Genomic DNA, 22,843 nt, shown 5'->3' on the forward strand with positions numbered 1-22,843 from the left:
AGTAATATTAATATTGGTGATTTGTTTTAGGTAGGAAATAAACGTAAGTATAATCTGAGTAAAGGCAGAGCCCGCCTTCCAGTCATATGAGGGGGTAAAGGTCAACCCTGTTGATGAGAAACATGGCGGCTCCCATTGACAGGTAACGTTACTGAGCTGCGAAGTTAATAGGATTAACTAAAGGAATCGGTGTATCTCAGTGTTTTAACAGTGTTTTACTCTTTACTGCTGTGCTCTACAGAATACCCCGATTTATTGTCGATCGATGAGCGAATACATTGTACCGAAGATGTTCATAACCATAGCCTACTTCGCCATCGAAAAATACTTGTTCAGTTAACGTTAACGTTTGTCGGTGTGAGCACTTAACCATATCGATTTCAATACAAATACTTGCTTGCATGTTCCGTGATACCCATTAAAAACAGAAATACCACTATGTGTTTGTAAATAGTTTGTAGTTAAAGTACTTGATGTGAGACCACTTTATTGTCTGTTTCAACTAAACCGAAAATCTCTTTCTCTCCATTTCCTAGGATGGGACTGCTCTTATTGACCCTGTTGCCTGTCCTTTTTAGCATCTCTGACGCTGTGGATCGTAGTAACTTCAAAACATGTGAACAAAGTGCCTTCTGCAAGTAAGACCTGACTGCACTCTCAAATATAGTACTTTGAATCAGTATTATGTTTGTTAATCGCCTATCCGGATCGTTTCAAAGGGTTTTGATTGGTGGGGCAACTTTTTGAGCAATTTTGCTTGGAAATCACATGCGTTCTGGCTGGAAATGTTGCCGAATGTGGCCGATACGGAAAAACTTTACCCAGGAACTTTGCCCATCGGTTTAACAGTGGCTCTCAACGTTTGGGGCACGAACAAATAGGATATTTGTCTTTTAGTGTCCAGCTTTACTAATACCTTTCTTTTCTGACAATGAAGATCATTCATTCAAAACAAAATAGCCACACACAAGCATATAAGTCATAAGCAGGCCTTTATAAAACATCAGATCCAGGGGACCAAGACAGGAAATGTTACATGTAAATGTAAAATGTACATTTAAATCAGGATTATTGTCCAGGTGTATTTGCATATACAAGGAATTTGTTCTCTGCATTTTACCCATCCGCGGGTAGTGTACAACACACGCTAGGAGCAGTGGACAACCTTAATCCTGGCGCCCGGGGAGCAGTTGGGGGTTCGGTGTCTTGCTCAAGGGTACCTCATCTGTGGATGTGGATGTGGGAGAGCGCTGTTCAATCACCCCCTCTACCCACATTTTTCCTACCAGTCAGGGATCGAACCGACCACCCTTCGGTCACAAGTGGGATTTCCTAACCAGTAGGCCACCACAGATGCCTAACCTGACTCTCGCCAGATGAATTTCGTTCCACCTAGCACCACTCATCCATCTGGGACCAATCCATTGGAGTGTTGCTTCAGAAGGCTGGGCCTAATCAAAAAATGCTTGCATATGATTGAATAAGCCATTTGTCCGTCATCTATTGACGTGCTACTTCAACCACTCGCATCGAAGCCAACCCGTGACGCTGATAACAGTCTCACAGTCGCTTCTACGCTATGTCACATCTATGAAACTCCCGCCCTGCGTCCTGATTGGCTCTACCATACAATCTCGTGCTGAAATCACTCAATGGAAGAGGTCCCAGATGGATGTGAGTGAAGCTAGGCGGAGCTAAGCGGAACGAAATTCATCTGGCGAGAGTCAGGTTAACAGATGCCCAGAACCACAATGCGATAATGTTACCATTTTGCTCACTCAGGAGGGGCTTGGAAATAGCCTGGCCTCTGCCTGCCTACGTACTTCCGCTCGATTTCTTTTCCCTACAGTATTCCGTCTGGAATAGGTTGATTCGCCCTCATTTACTTCGGTAGTTGGGCAGCCGATCCAACCAGCGAACAGAGGGCGTCCCTGAGAGCGATTACGTTACACAGGCATGGTGTTTCAATTACTATGTCCCCGCCCCCGAAGCAGACCGCTTGGAATACATCAATGTAGGGAGCGAAAAGGGCTTATACTTATGAAATCTGAGAAAATGTGAATAAAAGGCGCAAATAAGGTTGGTGTGAGTTATTTTAGCTCTTTCTAGTTTAGCCTATTAACAGGAGTGTCACGAACAAAGTCACAGTCGAGTAGGATGTTATATCGTCAGCTAAACTTTAGTCATACCTTAATTTTGTCACTTGAAATACGAATGCACCTGAGTCAAACTTCAGTTTAGTAGGCTACATGGTCGCGTCAAAATCCCTATTTTTCAAACACTAAGAAGGCTCGACATAACATTAAACTTCATCAGTGTCTCTACACATGAACTCGAGCATTTTTCGTGTACACATTCGCCTTCTTAGTGTTTGAAAAATATCGATTTTGACGCGATTGTATCAAAAAAGTAGTGGCCCTGTAGGATTCCCATTCAAAAGGTAATTTCACCCGAAAACGACAACGCATACAAGCTTAAAAGTGGTGCTTTGGACGTACTTATGCATTTATATGAAAGTTTGACTTGGGTACATTCACAAAACACCATATGAGGCATTTTGGCGAGAGTTACGCAGATAAAACGTGGGACACTTTGCTGATAAGATGCACGCTTGCTTGTTATGGGCGTGATGCAGAGAAACTTCTCTGTATGACGAAACGCCGGTTGTTAGTGATTGGTTCAAAGGAACTCCAATGATTTTAAACCTCAAACTGTGCCCTCCCACCCGGAAATAAACGTTTGCCTATGGATCTAGGCCAGACTCTCTGCGAAGTCAAAGAGTCTGGTTTCCAGCCTAGCTTGGAAATCTCCCTCTTCCAAAATGGCAAATGACAGAAAAAGTTTGAGTACCACTGTTTTAACTTAATATTATGCTCTCTGTCAAATTCAGGGAATTGCATCTCAGCCCTTTGCCTGTCCTCTCAGTTTGTCCAGGAAAACCTCAAGGTCTTAATACACAGTCCTGAGGGTATTCCAAGTACAAGGCATAGTAACAAACATGTATAAATTAATTCAGTAAGTAACTAACAGATTAAGTATCTAAACTTACTGAAGCCACAGGCTCATCATCAGCGCCCGGCTCCTTTCAGGAGCCTTAGCTTGTACACTGAGTTAACATACCGTACTCAGGTTTCTTACTAATCCCCTGCTTGGAAAAACTTCTTGCTCTGGAAATGAGAAACAGAAAATAGTGGATATAGTCAAACTAAGCCATAAGCAAAAGACAACATGGTGCTTCCAGAACTCAGAAGAGAGAGATGTAAATTGATTGACTGGCTCAAATAACAACAACCTTTAGAAGAACTGAAACATACTGCATCTTTAAATTAAATTAAATGTAGTCTTGATTTTAATCTGTCTATCCAATCACTGTTTTGCAATGGATGACATTGTGGCCTAATGGAGTGGTCTGATGAGAATCGGAGAAAATCATTAAAAGATTACCGGTATTATTGCGTATCGTTATCTGCCATTTATATTGTCAGATTTGTATAATTAGTGATTATTTAGAGTAGAATCTTTTAAGAATGAGCAGTTTTTCATTCAGTGATCTTGTGTGTTTTGCTGCAGGCGTCAGAAAGATGTGAAGCCTGGACAGTCTCCCTATAGGGCCCTGCTGGAGACGTTGGAGCTCAGTGATACACGCCTTACACTGCAGCTGATCAACGACAACAACAAGGTCTGAAAACTCACCTCCCTCCCCACACAAATCAGTAGTTATTCAGATTCATATGAGCTGATATTAACAGAATCCTCTGTGGACTAGGTGCGATTACTGCTGGAGCTCTACAGACTGCAGGGGAACATGACACGGGTCAAAATTAATGAGCTCAAACCGCTCAAGCCACGATATGAGGTGCCTGATGTTCTTGTCAAAGACCCCCCTACTGAACCGTGAGTTTGGCCATAGCGGCATTTGCTTTATCATCAAGTACATGTCATGACATGCAGTATTGGTCATATAGGAAAATAATAGCAGAACTACTCTGTCAGGAACCACACATGTCTGCTTAAACAAGCTATGGGTGTTGTAATCCCCAAAGTTCTTATTGTCAAGTCAAGTCACTTTTATTTATATATAGCACATTTTTGTATGCACAGAGTGCAACCCAAAGCGCTCCACATACTGTACAAGACATGGACACACAGGACAAAAGATGCCGGACGGAGCGGCGTAGTCGCCAGCGTACCTGTGACACCAAGACAGACAACAAACAAATAATAAAAAGTAAAAAAGAAAATAAATGTAAAAAAAAAAATCAAGTTAAATTGGTCCAATTGGTTGCATTTAACCGGCTGAAAAATGTCTAAGGGAAATGATGACTTGTGTGAAACCGCGCACAGCTGTGTCATAACTGACTAATCTGGAGGATTTATTGGCAGTCTGGAGAGCACTGGAAGCACAGTCTGAAGTCATGGGCGATCTTGCTGATGAGCAGCTGGGTGGATTGACAGCGGCAGTTTGTTGTTTCATAGTTTGACGTTGTTATTGCTTCTCTTCCTTCTTCTTCTCCATGTGTCTCCCTTCACAGAGATGCAGTGACAAAGCTAGTAAAATGTTTTGAGGAGCCAGACTGGGCAATTGAGCAATTTCTTTAGCACATACGTGGACAGTATAACATGGTGCATTAAAGCAGTGCAACGTAATTCTTATATCCTGAAAATGACTGTGTAAAACACATTTTGATACAAGGATACAAGGAAGTTTATTGTCACATGCATATAGTTACTGCAAGTTAGAAATGCAGTGAAATTATGTTTGGTGTCACCAACAAGGAGCACCCAAGAGCAACATGCCCAGAACGCCTGAGTATGCTCTTTTCGTCAGTTTTAGAGAAAGTTGGTACCCTCTTAGAGCTTAATGGGTACCCAGGATGTTGAAAATTGACAAAAGGGGAATTCCTACATCATGTTACTTTAAATGTTGCATAGTCTTCAACAAAGTCTAGCCTAAGCACAATACTCACTGGTTTTACTCAATTGTATTATATGTTAGCATCTTTTCTGAGATGTCCAATGTGTGTTTTAAGTGCACAAATGATATGTGATCAGTCATGGTGTCTTATGGCTATGTGTTGTCATTGTCATGCAAGATATCTGTACTTTGCAAGTTGACCCTTTTCCCCGTGTGCTCTTCAGTCAATACCTAACAGCTGATTCTGATCATCACATCACCTCATGCGCTAGACATGCTCAGAGCCTATCACAAGAGCACAGTGCATTTCTCATTAGTCATCCCCTCATTACTGACACAATCATTAGATTCATTAATGGTTTTCCCCTAATGATTTTTCCCTGTGTACTGTATGCGCAGTCTCTCGGTGCTAAATCGAGATGAAAATGGCATGGTCCTCTCCCTCGGGGCGGACTCCCAGCGGCTCATCATCAGCGCCCGTCCCTTCCGTCTCGATATTGTGGACGGGCCGAACGTCCTGCTGTCCATCAACTCCCGAGGCCTGCTGGTGTTTGAACACCTCCGCCTGCGCAAGGACACGTGAGTCTGCCAGACACTGGAGTGTGTCCACACACATGATGTAATATGATACACACACACACACACACACACACACACTGATAGGCATACTAACGTGACACTCACTCCCTCTTACTGTTTTCTTCGGTTCTGGGATGGCTTGCAAAACTGTCTATTATTTCAAATTCTGGCTAATGATTATCTGACTTATTTGCCCTAGTCCTTAGATGGCCATTCGCAGAACCTTCCTGCAGATTTAGAGTGAGAACGTATTTGCTGACAGCATCGCTGCTGATAGTTACATTGAAGCCTGCATTCTTCACTGTTGATCGTAATACCCTTGAGTAAGGAGCAGGATGTGCAGTAGCTTTGCCTCATCCAAAGTGGCAGAAAACGATCAGCAAACAAGTATCAGATCATTGTGTAAAGTAAGCTAATGTAGCAAATAAAGTGGTAAAATGTATCAAATATTGTGGTCAATTAAGCATAGAACTTATCCAACGTTGTTACGATGACTTTACATCTCTATGTGATAGGCATGAAATGCGAGTTCTGTTTACATGCACAGTAAATGTTTGATTGGCGCCTTACACCTGTCAATTAGTGTGACAATTCTATATTGATTAATACACAGTACATGGTGTCTGTTTCACGTATTTGCACATGGTATCCACTAAGTAGATAAAACATTTGAAATTGCTGTCTTCTTTGTAAGCTATCTAGTGCATATGTTGTCACAAAACCATTGCCATATGATGATCATTTCTGTGTTTCTTCTTTTTCCTCCGCTTTTTCTACTCTGTCTATCTCTATCTATCTCTATCTATCTATCGCTCCCTCCCTCTCTCTCTGTGTCTTTACATGCCTTCCAGTATCTCTCATAAAATAACTAGCACAGTCGGTAGCATGTGGGATAAGATCAAGAACGTGTTCTCTAGGTAACTGCTCAGTTTAGTTCTTGATCGTGTCTGTTGTTGAGAAACTTACTAGATGGGTCATTTGGCTCTATACTCCAAGAGCTAGATCAAAGTCGTCTACTGTACAATTATGATGATTGATGCATTCAATATGTTTTTTTAAAATAAATACATAAATAAATTAATTGTAATTAGCAAAATAGCTATACTTTACTTACCACCCGATAGATACTTGAAGCATTTGTTGTATATAGCCAAATGATACCATATTATGTTTGTGGTATATTGCTACGTTTTTCCTGCTCACCACACTAAGGGGCAGATACAATACATCCTTATATTATTTATTTTCCCATTGAAGCTTCAACACAACATGATTCTTCTGATGTTAAGGCAGTGCTGTAGATCAAAGCAGTTTCAAAGTGTAAAAAAAAAAAACAATATGGTGAAGGAATTGAATCTGGCCCTGGTGGTAGTGCTGCAGTACCCTCTCCTGTTATATAACCAATGAGCAGTGCTTATCACAGCAGTGTGTTGATCCCTCCCCATCACACTAACCTGTCTGCTGTTAAGACCTTCCCCTTTCTACAAACATGTTTTGTGTTGTGCATGCATGACATCATTCCATTTTGTTATTCTAAATGTGGTTCTTGGATCAGTAGCCTATTCCATATGCACAGGGGTCATTTCATGTAAAATCAGACAAAATCTAGGAAAGTGGTTGCTTCACCATGTCAGATTTTGCTCAAAATATTTAGGTCCAAAAACTAAGAACTGTAAACTATCTTAAATTCCAATGTTTCATAATTTTTTCCACCATCATTTTTACACTCTCAGAAATGCCTTATCTTGGAGGCCATGTTTGGGCATCAATATCTTTAAACGTATAATTCCTAGCCTGCCCAAACTTTGTAGGGTGGAAGACAGACTTGGTATGATTGGACTGTTAAAAGTCTGTACTTCATGCCCATTCGTATTACATAAGGCCCTAGGGCCTTGAGGGTATTGTGAAGTCGTTTTTTGTATCCACATGGCACCAATCATTATTTTGCCTGAGCCAATATTTGATTGAGGTCTCTGCAACAAATGCACATGAAGATATTAAGGATAAAACAAGGTGTGATTGTATTCTTTGGTAATGTTTATAGGACTAAATTGTATGTGGGGTAGCTAGTAAGAACATGAAAATCAACATGGTAATAGTTAAGTTTATAGTAATTTTGTTTATAAAGTGCCAATTATATACCATGTTTCATTCACACATAAATACACTTGGTCACATTATACCTATGTTTTTTTTTATTATTCTTGGCCCCGTTTTTTTTATTCTGACCGTGCAGCAACAACCTTATCTGATTTGACACAGAATGACCCATGGTATAATGTGGTAATATAGATAAAACGTAAACTTGAAAAACTTTAGGCAAGACGGTGTGAGTTTATAGCACATTTAATATACAGTACAACACCTATCACTTGCCCTGCTCTACATTTCGCTTTCGTAGGCAGGAGTTCTGATTGCTGTGTTGTCAGCCATGCTTTGTTCAGCCAAGCATAGGCTGAAAACAAAGGCAGTTATGCCCCCTTCTGGAATATAGAATTTCCTAAATAACCACATCGCTTGGATCGAGTGTGGTTAATAAGCATTGATGTCGTCACCATCGTTTGTTAACATCATGTTAAATTGGATTTCTAGTACAACATAATAGATGTTAGACAAATCTAGGAATAAAGACAAAATCTGCCATTCAGGCCATTCAATATAATTTCCTTCAAAAGTCTTTGCTTTGGAGAATGTAAATCCTTAGTGCTGTGTTGGACATGTCCCAACTTAACAGAAAACAACTGATGTGAATTTGAGACCAATTGTAGCTTTTAGCGGAAAACTTACGTTCATTTCTGTTTACTAGGTATGATAGCATGCAAACCCATATGGTGGCATTCAGTAAACACTGACTTCACTCTTTCTTTTCTAGACTACCACATGTAGGATCCCTTGTTTTCCATACTTAATATTTTGTTCATTTTAATGTCCCATTTTCTTTCACTAAAATAGTATATACTGTAGGTTATCATGGACTCGCCCAATAGTGTAGCACACTTGTGATTGTAGACTTCTTCAGCAAGTTGACAAGTTGATTTTTCTATGTGACTGATAACATGTAATTGAACACCTCAGACTGCTCCTAAATTTAATTGAAGGTGGTCTGGTATATCTGCACAGAAGCATGCTGTAATTTATCACACTGATGATAATAGTTACCTCTTAAAAATATCAACTCTGTGATTGGAGATGTTGTCTATTGTGCTGATAGAGGGGTTCAGGGTCATATTCATGAATCTGTCATTGGCTTTGCTATGACTCTTACGTCACGTCATCAATGTGTTTTATGACTGATACAATAAAAACCTGTCTTAAATTCATGTAGTATGTATGTAACGTAGCACCTCGCCTGCATGATGACAGCTCTCATGATTATGGCCCTGACTGTTCCCGTCCTGTTGTGTTGATTCATAAAGTTCACATCCTCACTGATTCATTGTTTATGTGTGTGCTTCGCCTGCTCAGTAAAAGTGAGACAGACACTGAACAGGATGTGGAACAGAATGTGGCTGACAAGGTATTTATTTGCACTTGTCCTCTCACTACTACTTCTACTTTTTAGAATCTTTCTGAACAAATTGGTTTTAAGATCCCTGTAATAGTTGCATAGTCTTACTGAAATGAAAACATTATTATTGGATAGGCAGTTGTAATTATTGAGCCAGTAATGAGAATCATAGTAGTTAGTAGTAGAGTATTCAAGCATTGTATTGAATGCAGTGTTTCCCCTACAATGTATTCATCAGCGGCGCAGCGCCGCTCCTGGAAATCAAGCGCCACTGCAAAAAAAGTTGCCTAATTAAAAAAAAAAAATAGACGCAAGTGAACTTCAGGAACAGCTGCCGTTCGTTCAGGTTTCATGTCAACAAATAATAGTAGGCTAACGTTGAAGGCGCAGTCAGGATTCCACAGGAGATCACGCTTGTTTGTGTTTATGTTTAAGTTTATTAGCAGACGCAATTTTGTGCAAAAAAAATGTAGCCTACATTATGTTAACCAAGGAACCAAATTAAACACGCCAGCGAGATAGCTCGCCCCTACCTTCGGTAGCAGCCTATTCCCAGATAAATTCCACGCATTGTTTCGTTTTTGTTTGTGATTCAGGCAATGCTTTCAAGCCGTGTTGCAAACATACCTAGGCTGTGAAACTAAGGTCTAGCTAGCCTATTGGTGGGTTTAATTGAATTTGAGTAATAGGATACGCAACCATTTACATCTGAGATAGTTTGTAATTCCTGTAGAGCTCACCAAAATTATAGATATGATACAAGACACTTATCTACTATAATCCAAGATAGATTTTCTTCGAGTTTTTGAGCATTTATTTTACCAAATGACATGGGAAACATAATTAATTTCATCCACATATTCTTATGCACCATGCACAACAACGCTACTAAGTTAGCTTAAAACCGTGAGAATCAAGCAAGCCGTCACGGCATTAAAGTGACAGGCACTCAATTCGACTTGCACAGCACCAATACAGTGTAATGACATGAAAGAGAAGTTTATATAGTTTATACAGTGCTGTGCAAAAGTTAAGACACCCATGCTGAAATTGACTAAAGGGAGGAATAAAAAACATATTTTGCCTTTTGTCTTAATAAAAAAAAAAAATAGGAGATCAATTATTTTTTTATGTATCATGTATCGTAAATAAATAAATGTTATTATATAAATAAATGTCTTAACTTATGCACAGCACTGTATATTCTAAATAGTAATAGTTTGTACAGTGGCCTACAGTGTACAGTTGTACAGTGGCTAATTACTAATAATGTAAATGAAAAAGGTGAAAGAAAAACATGAATAATCCCGTTCAAGTACTGCAATAATCAACCTTGTGTTGATGGTTATGTCATAATTTGTAACTCAATCTGTCCATTTCTTTCATAAAATCCACCAGAAGTCACTATTTAAGGAGTCATTTTTTTTTTTTTTATATATATATTTTTTTTTGGGGGGGGGATCGCTTCCTACGATCAACAGCACCGCTGCTGGAAAAATTTCTAGGGGAAACACTGGTATGTATGTGTTATGTATGATTAAAAAAAACAAAACAGTAGTTTATATTATGTTACTTAGGTTGCAGGTATTTAGGATTTCTGGGAAATGTTCCTTCTGCCATTCACGGCCTTTGCCCTCCAATCTGTGTCCAGGACGAGGGTGAGGAGGAGGTGAAGGAGGAGGAAGATCAGCCAGGCATGTGGGAAGAGACCTTCAAATCTCACAGTGACAGCAAGCCCAATGGTACACTAATGCCTGACTTTGTCCTATCTATAGAGGTTGTCTCTTGACCTCACGGTTTTCGTTTGCCGGTTCAGCTTATTTCACTTTAACTGTGACTTCTCTAAAAGCCATTTTGTGTATGCTCCTCTTATTCTCCAGGCCCAACCTCAATCAGTTTAGACTTCTCTTTTCCCGGAGTTGAACATGTCTATGGCATTCCAGAACATGCAGACACCCTCAAACTTAAATCAACAGAGTGCGTATATTTTCTTCATAACACCCTTCCATCTAAATGTCCGGGTTTTTCTTCTCATTAAAAAAGATATAACCTGTCAAATGACAGTAGTAGTAGTAGTTTTACCAGTTGTGGATGGGCTCCACTGCTCTATTTGACATCCTTCCTTAAGACCAGTGTAATCCATAAGTGCTCTTTTCTGTGCAGAGGAGGGGACCCGTACCGGCTGTACAATCTGGACGTGTTCCAGTACGAGCTCCACAACCCAATGGCTCTGTATGGCGCCGTACCCGTGCTCCTCTCGCACACCACAGACAGGACCATGGGCGTCTTCTGGCTCAACGCCGCCGAGACCTGGGTGGACATCAGCTCCAGTGCGTCCGTACAGGTAGCCATTTTGCACACACTGAACAGACTCTTAAGTGCACTCATTGGTGGTTTTATTGTCACCATGTTTTATTGTTACCATTATTAATGTAATATAAAAATCATTATTAATTTCAACATCTGGATAATTACGCTAAAGAAAACCTCATGTTTTTGTTTGGCATCCCCTTGTTTCTCTCTTGGTGTGTAGGGTGGCAGTGAGAAGTCACAGACAGATGTGCGTTGGATCTCTGAGAGCGGCATCATTGACGTCTTTGTTATGCTTGGACCCCGGCCCACTGACGTGTTCTCCCAGTACGCCTCCCTCACAGGTAGCAATCAACCACAGAACAACGCAGATCACATCAACGAGTTGTATGTCTTTCTTCTGTCATGTTAGAGTGCCCCCCCCCCCCCTGAAATGGAGACTTTGTCCGCAGGTACTCAGTCTTTCCCCCCACTCGCTGCTTTGGCTTACCATCAGTGCCGGTGGAACTACAATGACCAGGAGGATGTGAAGGCCGTGGACGATGGCTTTGACGAGCACGACATTCCGTACGACTTCATTTGGCTGGACATTGAACACACAGACGGCAAGCGCTACTTCACCTGGGACCCACTTAAGTTCTCTCAGCCTCGTGAAATGCTTCAGAACCTGAAGGACAAAAAGAGAAAAGTATACATGCCTGGCCACACTCAGACACTCAGACACTCAGACACACAGACACACAGACACTCATAAGGACAGTTTTTTACAGTAATGTTTATTTTGGTCATGTTTTGGTTTGCTTATTAACTTGCTCTCATTTACAGATGGTCACCATTGTGGACCCTCACATCAAAGTGGACAGCGGTTACAAGATCCACAAAGAGATCAGTTCAAAGGGTTTTTACATTAAAAATAAAGATGGTGGTGACTATGAGGGATGGTGCTGGCCAGGTAAACTTCCTTGTCTGATAGTCATCAAGCTATAGCATGTGTTGTTTCTTTAAGATGTTACTGTATCACCCATTGACGCAAAGTCTATAACCCCTCTTATCCATTTGCAGGGAATGCCGGCTACCCAGACTTCACCAAACCTGAAATGAGAGCCTGGTGGGCTAGTATGTTTGCTTATGACCAGTATGAGGTAATGAGTTTCCCCTGCTCCCAGCCAATCAGCTCACCAGTAATATTAACCCTCGTGTTGTCTTCATATTCCGTATACTGCCCTTGTCCTTGGGTCAAAAATGACCCGTCTTCACTAAACCCCTGAAATGAAGCTGTTTAATTGACTTTTAAACTCAATCTCTAAGTTGTGTACAGCTTTTATTGAAACATGAACAAAAGCAATCTTTGACTGTTTTTAATGTTTAAGCTAAAACAGATCACTTAGGGGGAGTTTCTATGCTGTTAAACATAGTGGCGGGTCAATTTTGACCCCAAGACAACACGAGAGTTAAAACACTCATTTAAAGATGGACATCATTTGTATTATTTGTTATATTTGTATTTGTGTGTAAATTACTAATATGTTTGGAGACAATGTACAGTCAATGACTATGCCTTGAGTTTTGCTCTGATGGTAATTTTGATACCATAGATTTAAGAGACCCAGTCAGACCAATAGTATGAAAAATCAGGAACAGAGTTTATTTACAATGATGCGCATCAAGTAACTTTACATACCACAGAGTACCAGTGATAAAAACATTAACCAAACAGTTTAAGGGCGGGGGAAAAACAATAGACAAAAGAAAAAGGAAAAAGTAGAGTCTGTAAGGCTCCCCCCTTTGATCACTGATTGCACCTGAAACAAAACACATAGATATACATATCTGGGCCCAACATTATTAAAAGATTTCAATTGCAATACTGCTATGATCAGTCACCAAATTAGTAATTAGCAATGAAATATAAATTCACATGATCATGATCTTCATGGATACTCTTTTTTTCTTGTGTGCCTCATATCAAGAATTGTTTATCATACAGCAAAGCTAAGTTATCTTAACCTTTTTCCACATTGTTTAAAGCAGGCCTAAAGGAATGTTTTAAAGAATTTGGTTAGCACTTTATTCTGAACATACTGTATTCTGAACGTCTGAAACAAATGAAAGGTGTGTTTTATTTTATTTTATTATTTTATTTTTATTTTTATGTATTGCTGTATCCAAAATAATTGTAAACGATATGGTCTAGTATGTATGTCATCATACCACATTATCATCTTGATACTGGTTTGCATAGCTGCAAAAACGTTGTAAAACCTTTTCCATGTCAATGATGAGAAGAAAAAAAATAATACCAATATAACAACTGCAGTGGGTGTGTTGTTAATAAACATATGAACCTATTAGTTCGAAATTAGTTCAGTGTAGTGAAGTGAACATCAACAACCTCTCATCCTCCATGAAAGAAAAAGCTATCTTTAATCATAACTTTATACACTGCAAGAGCTAGCTGTCTATGTTATCAGACTACTCTTAATCAGACTCCCCCTTATGATCTGCAGCAAGGCTGCAAGATTATTCCCTTAGCTAAAATGTTGTCGCGTATAACACTGTGTCCGTGAGCTAAGTGCGTCATAGCATCAACAATTTAATAAATTCACTGCTGTTGGTAAGATTACAACTTTGCTAAACTGGCCCTTAAATATGAATTTAACTGATATGCTTCAACTCTTGTCAGTGTTGTCACTGCCAGAAGCACGATATTGTGGAGCAATGCTTAATACATATGTCCAAGCTACAAGTTCTGCCACTTGTGCTCCTCATTTATCCAGAACCTTCTCTGCCCTCAGAACCTGTATGTCTTCCACTGTCACCCATACAGCCAGTCGCTCACCATAGTGTATGGTGGCATCACTCAAAGCAGGACCTGGCAGGGCTCAAGGCCTACACACCTAGCCAATCAACAGTCAAAACACATCTGTGTCTACCTTGAAGCAGGAACATAGCGTCCGCATGGCTTCCAGTATTTGCGGCCTACACGTGGAACAGGATAACTTGGGTCAGGTTCTATTAGCATGGGGAGCAGGGAGCTTGGGGGAACAATTAGCCTGTATTTAAGCAAAATGGTCATACTTTCTATGGGGCCTTCATTAAATTTATAACTGGAAAATGTAAACCAAAACTGGAATATGTAATCTGATATAATTAACATACCCATCATCTCGCATATGTGCTCCTGTGACTTGTAGTGGATTGGAGAGAGCAAGAATGGCCTTGATGCTTTGGTCCAGGCATTCAACACTCTTTATAGCACAGCACACAGCATTTCATTTTCCCTGCAAAGCTTCACTAAATTTAGTTACAACAACAGATATTCCTAGGCGGAGATATCAGATATCAAAATGTATATAAAACACTGGAGGATGATGTAGGAGGTTGTGACCCTATGACATTTTAGTCATTGATTAAATCAAAGTAATGTGAGGCTAACCGTGTAAATATACACTTTAGATCATCACAAATAGCATGCAAAACTGTTATTTCCCTCACCAATGAGCACTACTGCTACCAAATAGCCTTCCTAGTAGTTTTTCTATTTAGGATGAATCAACCCTGAGCCTGCTCGATCTGGTTTTCTTTTTATCCAAAGACTACTACTACAAAATAGCCCTCCTAGTAGTTTTTCTATTTAGGATGAATCAACCCTGAGCCTGCTCGATCTGGTTTTCTTTTCATCCAAAGACTACTACTACAAAAATGGCCTCGACTCTCTTTGAAGGAGATTTTTTTAATTTTTATTTTATTTTACTCACCGAACGTTCGCCTTTTTGCTTGATCACTGGTTCTCGCTCCGACGTCTCAGGAGAATTCCCTTTCAGTAGGATCCCGTCACCGGGGGTCAGAAGATCAGCCATCTCGCCTTGCTGTCTCAACTAAGGGCTTTCAGGATTCCAAATCCAAGGTCCCAGACCTCACCGTGTACGGTTTTTCAGAAAGCTCGTTCTGAGCCCAGATGTTGGAATCCTGGGACCTCTCGCAATTCTGTTAGGTAAATCAATTCGGAATCAAGAAGATGAGACAGGAGCCAGTGATCAAAATCATCCAATTATATTGAATCTTTGCAAAGAGTGAGGATAGTACAACCATAGCTGGTTGAAACAAAGAGCTTTACATTCTAAGAGTCCTTATACAGTATACTTAAGTGGCTACATAAGTCAAGTGTAACCACACCCATAGTCATACAACTCAAGCGTGACTACTCAGTCACTTAATCAAATGTTGGTGGTTTGTTACCTTACTTGTTGTTGTGAGCAGATCTCTCATATATTAGAATCTCAGGCTTCTCTGAGTATATCTTATTCTAGGGCTAGGGCCTGAATCACCAGGGGGAAAAAAGGATAGGATGGGCTGTAGCAACCTAACAGCCCTGGTCTGCTTGTAAGTCTCTGGTTTACTCGTTGCTGCGTGTTCAGCTCCCTTACGGGTGTTTCCAGAGGCCCATCCCCAGAACCAGGACTGAAAGATCACCCCCTCCATTTTGTTCCAAAGGAAAAAACAAAACACTTAGGACAGTAGAAATTATTCAAACAAAATAAAATAATTAAGGCATGTTGACCAAACACAAACCAAAACAAAACATGTTGTCACTCTTGACTGAGTTAATATGGTATGCTATCAACATCAAAATGTAATTTTTCAAAATAATGTAAGACCCCTCTGACAAGCAATACCTTCAAATTGTCTGACAGTCTGTAACAGATCTGTAACCTTCATGCATATCAGCTGACCAACACACACACACTCTCACTCAGGCCTCATGTCGACTTGACAGGAGGGAAGACAAAGACAAAACGAACTCAGTCTTTAGTTGCAACACATAACATGTAGCCTATAGTTGCCAAGTAAGTTAACTTTCCCTTAACAACGCAGATGAGGCGGAAGTTTTCTTAGATTCAAATAACTTTGCAGCTCCGAACAAACTATGCCAAATAATAGTTCAAGCAGAGACAGGTTGACACTCAGACATGTTAGTATCAGAGAGTAGCAGACAATTGCAAAGCACACTTACACATAACCCGTAGGTCAGAAACATACATAGATGTACATGTTGAGACATAAACTCATGTTCCTGATTGGTTACCGTAAAGTGACTGGTCTCAAAATTTGACAGATTTTCCAATTTAGCAAACCCAGTGATTGTGATCTCTCACCCAGACCCGTACTCAAATCATCTGTAACTCTCCGGAGATTCGTTGACGTAAGCCCAACCTGTGTGCGCACACAATTTGTTCCTTCTTTTTGCGGGCCGATAGCTGCTACAACAGACTACCACCCAAACTGTCTATTTTTAAGACAGGAGCTCTACTCAACGCAATACCCCTTTGCCCAAATGGCAGTCATAATAGCACTTTAAAGTAACAAAACGTACTACTCACCGAGAGCGCGTCTTTCCAGCGGGCTGAGGGATCACACACAGTAAGTTTGGTTAAAAGAACAATCCTTAATTCAATAGATCAATATAATCCTGATCAATCTCGGTAGAACCTCCATAAACTGATGGTAATTTTGATACCATAGATTTAATAGAGACCCAGTCAGACCAATAGTATGAAAAATCAGGAACAGAGTTTATTTACAATGATGCGCATCAAGGGAGAGACAGCATGACTTCACCTAAAGATCTATCAGCTGCTCTAACTAGACAAGGAAATAGTTAGGGTTTAAGTATCCTTCCAGGCTGACGGGAGATGGCGTTGGTCATCCCATCTCACGTGGACTACACTGAATCAGACCCTGATTAGTGGCAGCCTGGCAATCCGGAGCAGATAGCTACTGACGCAGCCATGCAGAACAGTGAAACACTGCAAAGTCATAATATTCCTGCTTATCTCTAAACACAGTCACACACAGATATACACAGGGACAGTACAGATGTCATACAGTCATTACATAGAATCATACTTTTAGTATCAAAGTGACCCACTAATAAGAAATGCAGAACATTAAACCAAATATTGGAATATTGGACATAATGTTCTAATCCACTTTCTCAGCTCTGTGTACTAAAAGAGATTTGTTAGATCAGTCAACCATTTCTCCACTTCCATCTCGTGCACAGGGCTCCATGGAAAACCTCTACACATGGAATGACATGAACGAGCCTTCCGTGTTCAACGGTCCTGAGGTCACTATGCACAAGGATGCGCTGCACGGGACGTGGGAGCACAGGGATGTCCACAACCTGTACGGCTTCTACGTGGTGAGGGACGCAGTGACCAATTTCAAGTTTCAGAATTTTATTGTGTATATGTACTTGATGATGATGCGACATCATTCACCTGTGCTTTACAGAGTTAAATAATAATATTAAAGTCACACTTTGTAGGAATTCCCCTTGTCGTCAACTTCCAGCGTACCCGTTAGGGGCTGGAAGTTGTCTCCCAACCCGGGCACAGAATTTGTCTGTAACCGATGAAAATAGTCGTGCACCTGTCCATGACAGCAGTGTTCCATAGTGCCATACCAGATGTACTGGGCACACATCAGCAGTGTCCTCATCCTCAGTATTGTAAGTCCGTGTAAGTAAGTGTAGCATCGAAATCAGTTTGAAGCTGTTATTTTAAGGTGATAATATTTACTTCAATTGTGTTGCTTTAAATATAAATGGTAATTAAACTAGTGGGAAGTGCAAAGAAGTTAGAACTAATTACTTTGCACAAACTAAGACAAAAGAGAACTATGTACTTTGCACTAAGTATGAATTACAAAAACTAAAGTGGCTAGTGGTAAAACAAATGCATACATGTTAAATAGAACGCATACAAATGCCCAAGGAGAAGTGACAGGTTCCCTGTGGTGAGCTGAAGGGATTGGACTTTCCATTGTTCCTCTTACATCAACACTTTTCTTCTCTCTTCACACAGCAAATGGCCACTGCCCAGGGTCTTATCCAGAGGTCCGGCGGAGTGGAGAGGCCTTTTGTCCTGACCAGAGCTTTCTTCGCCGGATCCCAACGTTATGGTGCGTCCTGCCTCCAGTGAATCTCTGCCCTTCTTTCCATCCCCAAAATGGAGAACCTTACGGGTTTTTTTTTTTTCAAACCTTTTTAATGTAAAGTTCTCCAAGATCTGGTGCATATAATATCACACACATACCACAAGTGTTCATCTAACTATTTGCATTCATAATATTCGCTGAGAGTGAATGTGACGCTGACGACACTGCTGCTCGTCTCAGGTGCGGTGTGGACAGGGGATAACGCGGCCGAGTGGGGCCACCTGAAGATGTCCATTCCCATGTGTCTCAGCCTGGGCCTGGTGGGCATCTCATTCTGTGGAGGTGAGTGGGCCTGGGGCTTACATAGACGTATAGGAAACGTAGCACCGTCCTCAAAGACTATCTCAGGCCTCCTGTCACAGGCTTGTTTTTACATCATTGAAGAACAAACAGGGTTTTGGGTGTCTTCCAGCAAAAAGTAGCTGAGTCACTCTTTCCTGTATGTTCACGTTGGCTTCTCAGTTCAAGGTCATCAGACTAGTAGAAAATGAAGTAGACTGGACTTGAGCACACTGATATATTTGCAGACTTTAATTGTGCAAACAGACTGACAGTTTGACACTACTGCGTTTTCATATAGTGTCTTGATGAAGCTACAGTAGTATTGAACGTCTTGATAAAGATACAGTAGTATTCAACGTCTGTGCCAGAGTCCACTTTGTTTTCTAGATGTTTGGTGTCAAGTTTTTTTTAATCTCTGTTAACATGCAAATGCAAGAATATGGAGAGGTAGCGTGGAGGATGGCGTTTATGTGCCATTTCATCATTTTAACCGTCACTGTCCTCTCTTACCCCGGCGTGCTTGCTCTCCGTTCCTTTATCCAGCTGATGTTGGCGGCTTCTTCAAGTCTCCCAACCCGGAGCTGCTGGTGCGCTGGTACCAGGCGGGCGCTTATCAGCCCTTCTTCCGGGCTCACGCTCACCTGGACACGCCGCGGCGCGAGCCCTGGCTCTTCGGCCCGGAGAACACGGCGCTGATCCGCGAGGCGGTGCGGCAGCGCTACACCCTGCTGCCCTACTGGTACCAGCTCTTCTACCACGCCCACCGCACCGGCCAGCCCGTCATGAGGTGAGGACCTCTAGGAGTGCTTGACCATATCTCTGCATCCTTTTTGCACCAGTTGGTGAGGAGGCAGTCATGTAATGCCCCAAGGAGTTTAAGTTTTCAAAATGAAGAGTTTGGTTCCAAAATGCTATATCTTCCATTTTAATGAATTTTCATAAATATTTTTTTTAACATTTTGTTTTACAAGTAATTTTAGTCTAACTGTAATTGTGTTATTGTTACTACATTTATCGTTACTTAATCAAAACAACACAACTGCAATTTTATTGATATTACCTGAAATACACAATTGAATAAATTACTTATTAATGTTTACAAAAATGGAGATAAAGTGTTTTGGACCCAAAGTCTTCAAATGTTCGAGTTTTTTTTTTGTCACATACATGGAGATGCAAAGTAAAACATGTAGTGAAAACATATGGCTGCTCATCTATTCTTGCGCAAGAGTATTCACCAACTATTAATTAAGACAAATAGATGTATTTTTTGTTTTATGTTTTTTAGCTAACAGTTCTATTGTGTATTCATTGTTTCCTCGATTGTGCCTTCTCTCAGACCTCTGTGGGTTGAGTACCCTGAAAATGCTGCTACGTTTGCTATTGAGGATGAGTTCCTGCTGGGTAAAGATAGCCTCACTATTGAAATTATGTCTAAAAATGTTGGTCCCAAGCTGAGATTAGCATTCTTCCTAATGCTATTCTTTCTTTATCAGGTAAAGACCTGCTTGTTCATCCAGTCACTGATGAAGGATCACGTGGAGTAACAGCCCACTTGCCTGGGGAAGGAGAGGTGAGTTTATGTACAGTATATACGGTAGACACTTTATATATTGTGGTATATATGTGTGATGTTTGTATGCTTTTATTATTATTAAAGCGCTGAATACTCTTTCTTTTCACTGAAAAAGGTTTGGTATGATGTCCATACATACAAGAAGCACCAGGGAAACCAAAATCTTTACATTCCTGTCACCATGAACTCCGTAAGTCATGCTTGCATGTCTATCTGGATCCGATTGTTTGCAAAGATAGACATATTAAATGACGTGAGGCTTTGTAAAAAAAATATTTACATTAACAAAATAAACAAAATATTTAAAACATGTTGCTTGAAAATCTAAAGCTAGTAGTTTTTACAGTTACTAATGCTCTGAGACGCCTTGTCTCTTAAATTGAAATACTTTACTCACTGCTGTACTGTGGCACAATTGTTTGTTAGTATAATACACTTACCGGTATCCTAAATGAAGAACGGCCTTAAATGCTTTCTTGCTGCCATATCTTTTTTTCCCCAGATTCCTGTCTTTCAGAGAGGCGGCTCCATCATCAGCAGGAAGGAGCGTGTACGGAGGTCGTCCTTGTGTATGCAAGATGACCCGTACACTCTCTATGTGGCTGTCAACGCACAGGTATGTGGAGTATATGTACAGTATTTTATTCCAGGTGGTCGAAAAAAGTTGGGTCAAACAACATGAAAGTAAAATGGGATTATTGTACCATGGTTTATTCATACATTTTCTTGAGCTTTTCCCAACGATATCGGTGACTTGTTGACACCTGTAAAACTTAAACCATTGCAGTACAATGCATGTCAGAGCACTGACTGTTCAAAGCACTGGTCAGTTTGAGTGAAACATGTCTCTGCATTACTCCAGGGAACGGCAGAGGGAGAACTTTACATTGACGATGGCCATACCTTCAATTACGAAAAGCAGCAGTTTATTCACAGGCGTCTGACCTTTGCTGAAGGCGAATTGTCATCGAGGTTTGTTTGATTTCCTTTCTTTGTTACCTCATTGTTAAAAGACGGAAACTGATAGAATAATGAAATAACGATAAAAGCTAAGAGATGGCTTTAAGTCTTTTTTTTTTTTTTTTGTCTCCAGCAACCCGTCTCCAGACTCTCAGTTCTCCACAGCCTCTTGGATAGAGAAGGTGGTCTTCATGGGAGTCACCAAACCTAATGCTGCTACTCTCAGGACTGCTGGTTAGTGCTGTTTCTGAGTTACTCAGACACGTCTTACTCATCTGTCAGCTTTTAATATTATTGCACTGGATTTCTTTAACATATTTAAAGACATGATCCAGTCTGGGGCTTCAGCTGATGTTGTCTTTTATCCACAGGTGGCTTGGAGTCTGCTCTGGAGTTTGAGTTTGAACCGGCCACTGAGCTGCTCTCTCTGCGTAAGCCTGGTGTGAACGCAGGGGCCGACTGGACCATTCAGCTACGGTAGCCCACGGCTGTGAGTGTGGACTCGCATACGTCCTACGTCCTCCTCTGCTGGTAAAAAGCAGGGAATGGTTAGCACTTACAGCTGTTTTACACACACACACACACACATACACACACACACACACACACACACACACACACACTCAGACACACACATGCATTCAAAGGCACTCAGTTTTACAGGGTGGAAGTTTGGAGTTAGGTGTCCATTCAGGAAAAAATACGTAGACATAGGGGATGGGATTAACCTTTTAGACGTTTGTTCCTCTTCTGCCACCTGAGACCAGGCACTGAGACTTCAGCTTGCTAGGGCCGCATTTTTAGACTATTTCTTAGGACCATTTGATCTAAGTTGGAACAGTTCTTTGAAAATGATTTTGACAATGTCTTTCTTAGTGTTATTTGTTTTGATTATGTTGTCATACCTTTGGAAAAAAAAGAATCACATGAATAAAATTCACTCAGACATTCAGGTATGTGAAAAGAGGTTGCACTTACAAACTGCTGTGTCCAATGGAATGGTTGGATTTGGGGATTGTTGTTCTTGTTGTTTGTTGTTCTTAGTATAATTTTCATTTACTTGAATTTATGGCAAGTGTTTACATTTGCTATTAAGTGACTAAAACTAAAGTATTATGACATTTAATGTTTAGTAATAATTAAATAAATTCAATAAATAAACTGGCAGTTTTTAAATCAAGAAATCAAGTTACATCAGTGATGACAAGGTGCAGTGTACATTCCACTACTCATGTAGAAGATGCCTGCAGTGAAATTGACCAAATGAAGGATGAGGGTGACATTTTAAAATATAAAATATTTTTACCATAATGGCCTCACTCTTCACAATCGAGGCACATTCTTTCCTATATGTTCAACATGTCACCTCATTTCTTGTTTAAGGGCTCATATGATGTTACCTCAAGCAGTTGATTTACCCTTTACATAAATACCACCAAAATTGAATGGTGAGCCGGACAAATATGAAGTCTTTTACTGCGTAAAACTGTCACAAGAAATGCAGTTAAGTATAGTATTTGTAGGTTTTGAATAACTTATACAGTATTAAATATGTCATTATAAGAATGTGCTTAAAATTGGACTATAGAACAGGGGTGGGGTCTATGGGTGGTAGGATGTTATTGTCAGCACTACCCTTCAACAAATGAACTGGGTGATAAAAATAATAAAACAAACAGATTCATATGCGTTTGGCGACTTCATTTATTTA

At 40.5% G+C, this 22,843-nt stretch overlaps 1 protein-coding gene across 2 annotated transcripts; it reads left to right on the top strand.

Moving 5' to 3' along the window:
* The first annotated feature begins 45 nt into the window (after nt 1-45).
* On the top strand, nt 46-22,816 carry LOC143112551 (neutral alpha-glucosidase AB-like). Of its 2 annotated transcripts, XM_076274830.1 has the most exons (25): nt 46-142; nt 537-638; nt 3,571-3,679; nt 3,767-3,894; nt 5,315-5,494; nt 6,346-6,411; nt 8,960-9,011; nt 10,654-10,744; nt 10,883-10,979; nt 11,166-11,346; nt 11,536-11,656; nt 11,765-12,000; nt 12,138-12,264; nt 12,375-12,454; nt 17,377-17,517; nt 18,182-18,278; nt 18,495-18,596; nt 19,140-19,383; nt 19,936-20,000; nt 20,093-20,169; nt 20,288-20,362; nt 20,675-20,788; nt 21,035-21,144; nt 21,266-21,366; nt 21,504-22,816. In XM_076274830.1, exons 1-25 carry the CDS (start codon nt 114-116, stop codon nt 21,611-21,613), a joined length of 2,835 nt encoding a protein of 944 aa, XP_076130945.1. In that variant the 5' UTR covers nt 46-113; the 3' UTR covers nt 21,614-22,816. The 2 variants fall into 2 exon arrangements, with proteins under 2 accessions (XP_076130945.1, XP_076130946.1); XM_076274831.1 differs by lacking the exon at nt 6,346-6,411.
* Nucleotides 22,817-22,843: the final 27 nt, after the last annotated feature.

This window comes from Alosa pseudoharengus, unplaced genomic scaffold (assembly GCF_046254945.1).
Source record: "Alosa pseudoharengus isolate Yale_2024_CS ecotype anadromous, Long Island Sound unplaced genomic scaffold, YU_APseudo_1.1 YU_APseudo_1.1_scf_8, whole genome shotgun sequence".
Classification (NCBI taxonomy): Eukaryota; Metazoa; Chordata; class Actinopteri; order Clupeiformes; family Clupeidae; genus Alosa; species Alosa pseudoharengus.